Below are 5,166 nucleotides of genomic sequence, written 5' to 3' on the forward strand. Positions count from 1 at the left end.
TTCCTAAATACACGACCAATCATATTGGGCCATATTTATTGAATTTCATTGGATGTTAATTAATCAACAATATTGTTTGTTATTCTCTCCAACCCACTTTACTTGTCACATTTTTTGTATACATGCCCTTGAAAAAATTACGTCCCTTTATTTTATTAGCTTTAATCAGTTAAAATGTTAATCTCTCTTCAATAAGTAAGATGTCTTTAATCTCTCTCTAATATATATAAATGTAAAAATTAAAGGAAATCAATCTAAGCAATCACAATATTAAAGTATGTGTAATGTGTATGTACACTTCACTTGTGTTTTTCTAGGCTAATTAGTCAATGTTTATTAGTACTTCCAAGAATAACTATTAGTATTGACAAAATGAAAAAAATAATGTAATCAACTAGACCTTGATTTTCTAAAATGACAATTATTTTGGACCATTTCTTTATAATAAAAATACAAATAAAATAGTGAAGAAGAGTATAGTTACAAACTATTCAATTAAGTGGTTCCATTAAATAACATTACTAATTTATGCAACTATACTCACTATTACCGGATGTGGTGCAGCGGATGAAACTGTTCCTTTCTTAATAAAAGGTCTCGGGTTCGAATCTTGGGTATGACAAACTCTTTAATAGTGTTTCCCCTCGTATGGGGTCCTATGTGGTGTAAATCCAGAATAATCGGGCTCCAATGTCGATATCGAAAACCAGTGAAAAAAAAAACTTGACTCTATATTATGTATAATGTAAAATAAAACTTCAAAAATATGTATGCTTTTTGTTTAGATTCTTTTACCTATTTCAGTAATTTGTTCTATTCACATCTACTTTCCCTTATGCATTAGTGAATTGACGAAGGTGTGTTTTACAATTTACATTATAATTATTTGTTTACATATTGTGCGGGTACTTTATCTCTAAATTTTTTTTTACAAAATCATCAACTTGTGAATTATTATTTTATTTTTTATATATAAGTAAGAACTTATATTTGTGATATTACATACAGATCCTAATATCTTTAGAGGCATCATATTTTTGGAAACGAGAAAAAAAAAACACCAACATATATTTTTTTCTCAGCTCATTCATGAGAATACATTTATTATTAAAATTAGTAAAATATATTAAGCTTGTCATGCTCTCAAAATTCTAGAGCATAACAATTACATCGTGATACATAATACATTAAAAAAATAAATCATGAACATTATTCATCGTATCGACTAATTCCAATTATGAAATCGTCATGCAAAAATAAAACGTAAAAAAAAACAATACAATTTAATTAGTATTTTTTTATTAACTTACTAGCATGTCCATGAACCATCTAAAAAAATCTCAGGTCATGAACATGATGTAGGTTAAATATAAATTTAAAAGTATACTTTCTGTTTAGGTTTAATACTTTAATTAATTAATTAAACTGTCTGCGTGAGGCGAAAGTTTGTCCAAATTTCCATGCAGAAGGTACAACGTTGATGAATTCCATCGTCTTACCATCAACCAATGTGACTCTAAACGACAACGTTTGTGATCGAAGATCGTTTCGACTTTGCCAATTGACACCCCAATTTCTATACATTGGAAGCCAAGTTTTTGTTCTTGAGCCTCTAATGGAAACACTCTTAATATCACCACTACCTCCAACATTAGATATCATCACCATGTTGAAATTTGATTGTCCTTTTAATGTGAAACGTACTCCTCCACTCCTCTTACATGCCACCCTGCAAAATTAAATTAAATCTTATATATATATTAAGGGCGGAGTTAAAGTTCTGCTTACGATTTAAAAGAATTCAATAGCATTGAGTTTTAATTCGACACAGATCTTGTATTTGTGTTTAAAATGAATCCAATTAATATACATGTACAATAAAACCTCTCTACAACAACATATTATATTATTAACAATCATTGATATAACATCATTTCGTTATACGTAACAGTTAATTATATCTGGTCAAATGATGAATATTTTATCCATATATAATTCAATAAGTTATCGTTTTTAAAATCGAGAATTCATAAATTCAAAATTTTAGTTACGATTCTATTGAATATATAAAGTAAACGTGCCAAAAGGTGTTATATATTATATATATTACAAATATATACAAAAGTTGTTTGATCTTGTTGTAGTGTGATTCTTAATGTAGAGGCTTTATTCTTGGACAAGAAGCAAGTTGCTCACATGCTAATTATTCTTTTTCTACATATGTTGTCTTTTCGTTTTCTTCAGCCTTACAAGTTACAATGTACGTAGCATCATGATTTATTCATTAAAAAAAAGGGAGTTTGACTTTTATTAACTAAAACGTCCATAATAAAGGTATAGTTAAATCGAAAAAAAAGTAAATCCCTAAAAAGATTTGACAAATTTTGTGTACGTCACTGATTATAATTGGTTTTTAAAAAAAAAATCATATATAAGAACGCGGTATATATATATATATACCTGGTGTAGAGAATGGGAACAACGCCTTCATTGCCTTGTCTAGCAATGCGAAGGAAAGCGGGCATAGACATGTCAAAATGTTGACGTGGTGCATCACACCACCCTCCGTGATTATTTGGAGGGCAGAAGTTGGTGGCCGTCACTGTGACGGCCCCATGTGGGAGGCACCACTTGCGATCGAGCTGGCGGTTGCATCTCACTGTGTAGCAAGCTCCACATGCTTGTCCATTTCTGAATAAGGCACTACTTAATGCCGCTGTGTTTACTCCAAATCCGGCATGATAAGGGTTATCGTAACCACAAGCTCCACCTAATGACCAATTTTAATTAGTTAGGAATTAATTACTATAAGCTTATTATAGTTTGTACTTCTTGGTACGTTTAATGAAATAATATTTATCATATGTGGGAAGAATAGAAGAATATTCAACATGTGTTTAGGTTAGACGGATTGAGTTATGACTCATGATCTAGTAGATTGAACTCGACACATGTTATAATATCGATGAGTCAAATAGAGTAAATGACATGTTATGAAAATTCAACCCAAATATACAAAATTACAAAAAAATTAAAATGAAAAATGAAGTTGGATCATGTTGAACAAATTGAATTATGACCTTTTATTGATCGATCCATGACAATCAATATGGCATGAGTAAAACTTTTGAACAAATGAGGTCACATGTGACATGTTCATAGTTTGATGCCTTAGCTTGTTTTGACCTATTCATATTTTGACTCAACACGTCCATTTTTCAATAACATAAAGTAAACTATATGTTTTTAACCGGTTCATTCTAAAAACAAAATAATTATGTTGTTTCTTAATAAGAAACCGATCTTAATCTTAATTCAGCTATAAAAGCTAGCTCAACATCAACAAGAATCACCCAAGACTGTGAGGGTGAGACAAGGTGCATCCTACACGCCAATATGAATGTTTGGCCTACAATAATTTCATGATAATGAAACATGTTTCATGCAACTACTCAAAGTCGAAACGTGAGTTCTGTTAGTGAAACGAATTCAATAAAGCAATAATTGGTATCATAGAGAAGTGATATTTAATTTAACGAGGTGCTTACCAAAGGTGCTAGGATCTTGATTGACTCCATAAAAAGTAGCACGACCATTAAGCCAATTTTGTGCATTAATCTCCTCAATAAACAAATTACAAGTAGTAAACAACAAAACAAACCTCCAAATCGAAATATTAGGAACAAATTTCTCCATAATTAACCTTGAAATTTTCAAAATGGAACAAAGAATATAATGTATTAATATTTCTTGGAATTGAAGTGAAGATAATGAGTAGATATATTAGTGCATGAATGAACGTGCCTATTTTATAGACTTTAGGATTCTATAATTTTTCAAACAAATAATTAATGCTTACTACAGAGTAGCAGTAATAAGAAATACGCGGTTGTCGGTGATTACTTATAATACAAACTTAATTATTCATCTTACAAAAACTGTGAATTAGCAAAAATGATTAGCACTACTAATTGTTTAATTAGTATAATTAGCATTTCTTATTCTAAATCCCCGAAAATGCTTCTACATAATATCATTCACCCCTTTATCTCCTCCTTTCGTTTCGTTGTGACATAGTCTGATTTCTCAAATTTTCATTTTTTTTAGGCAAAACAAAACATAAATATGCGTAAGAATTTTAGGTTTGATCCTATAATTTTAAAAATAAAATGAGTTTAACTAAACCATCAATACTAAGAATCTTAAAAATTAATTATTATTATTATTGTTATTCATTTTTGAGAAAGTTCAAAACAATGCGCGTTTTTTCTTTTTATTATACGGAAATGTACGTAAAAGTTTGTTTAAAAAAGGGTTGAAAATAGACAAGAAGAAAGCAAGATCACATGTCACCGTTTATGCAGAATCTGTTTTAATTGCAATTCGTCGGTGATTATCCGATCAGCAGCTAATCATATACATATACTCTCCGTCTCAAATTATCTGTCATAATTTTTAAAATTATTTATCACAAATTAATATCGTTTTAGAAATTTAAGAAGACAAAATTGTTGTAAAATAGTTAAAATAGCCTCTTAATTAATGTTTCTTGAAGATGTGTAAAAGCGAGAATCGTGATAAATAATTTGAGACGGAGGAAGTATGTGATATATTCATGTTATTGACTTTAGGATATATCTATTTAGTCAGTCGATTGATACAATTTCATTAACTTAATATTGGTTGTACGTACGGACTACGGAGTACCACTTTTATCTCTTTCCCGGTACTTTCTTTTTATTAATTTGAATTAAAAAATTTGATAGTACTAGTAGTAGATGGAATAACTGAAATCTTGTTTGTTTTCGCTGTAATGGATTATCTACGTGTTGATAGGGTGATGAAACTGTTCATTTTATAATCAAATGTTTCAGATTTGAGTTTTGAATATTAACTTTTTTATTATAGGGAGCACTTCTCTTCAAATGAGACCTTAAGTGACACAAATCCAAATTAGTCGGACTCCCATGCGGATACCATACACCTAATGAGAAACCCGGGAAAAACAAAGATATGTTGAAGCTTGAAGGTTACGTATAAGTTTGGTCGCACTCATCAGCTGAGCTAGGTGGGGCAAGGAGTTCATTAGAATCCTTTCATTGAATTATATTATAAATCCAAGGCTAATAATATATATATATATATATATATATATATATATATATA

The 5,166-nt window shown here is 29.8% G+C and overlaps 1 protein-coding gene across 1 annotated transcript; it reads right to left on the minus strand.

The window, feature by feature from the left end:
* Positions 1–1,272: 1,272 nt before the first annotated feature.
* On the minus strand, positions 1,273–3,761 carry LOC102587384 (expansin-A12). The gene is made up of 3 exons (XM_006348182.2): positions 3,549–3,761; positions 2,461–2,770; positions 1,273–1,729 (listed from the first exon to the last, which is right to left on the minus strand). Exons 1-3 carry the CDS (start codon positions 3,694–3,696, stop codon positions 1,417–1,419), a joined length of 771 nt encoding a protein of 256 aa, XP_006348244.1. The 5' UTR covers positions 3,697–3,761; the 3' UTR covers positions 1,273–1,416.
* Between the last annotated feature and the right edge of the window lie 1,405 nt (positions 3,762–5,166).

The sequence above is a fragment of the Solanum tuberosum genome, unplaced genomic scaffold (assembly GCF_000226075.1).
Source record: "Solanum tuberosum cultivar DM 1-3 516 R44 unplaced genomic scaffold, SolTub_3.0 scf00096, whole genome shotgun sequence".
Taxonomy (NCBI): Eukaryota; Viridiplantae; Streptophyta; class Magnoliopsida; order Solanales; family Solanaceae; genus Solanum; species Solanum tuberosum.

Excerpts from the sequence above, each read along its gene's own strand:
- LOC102587384 (XM_006348182.2), bottom strand. The coding sequence starts at position 3,696 with ATGGAGAAATTTGTTCCTAATATTTCGATTTGGAGGTTTGTTTTGTTG. Across the intron at positions 2,771-3,548 it reads TCAAGATCCTAGCACCTTTG|GTGGAGCTTGTGGTTACGAT; the intron begins GTAAGCACCTCG and ends ATTGGTCATTAG. Across the intron at positions 1,730-2,460 it reads GTTCCCATTCTCTACACCAG|GGTGGCATGTAAGAGGAGTG; the intron begins GTATATATATAT and ends TTAATTTTGCAG.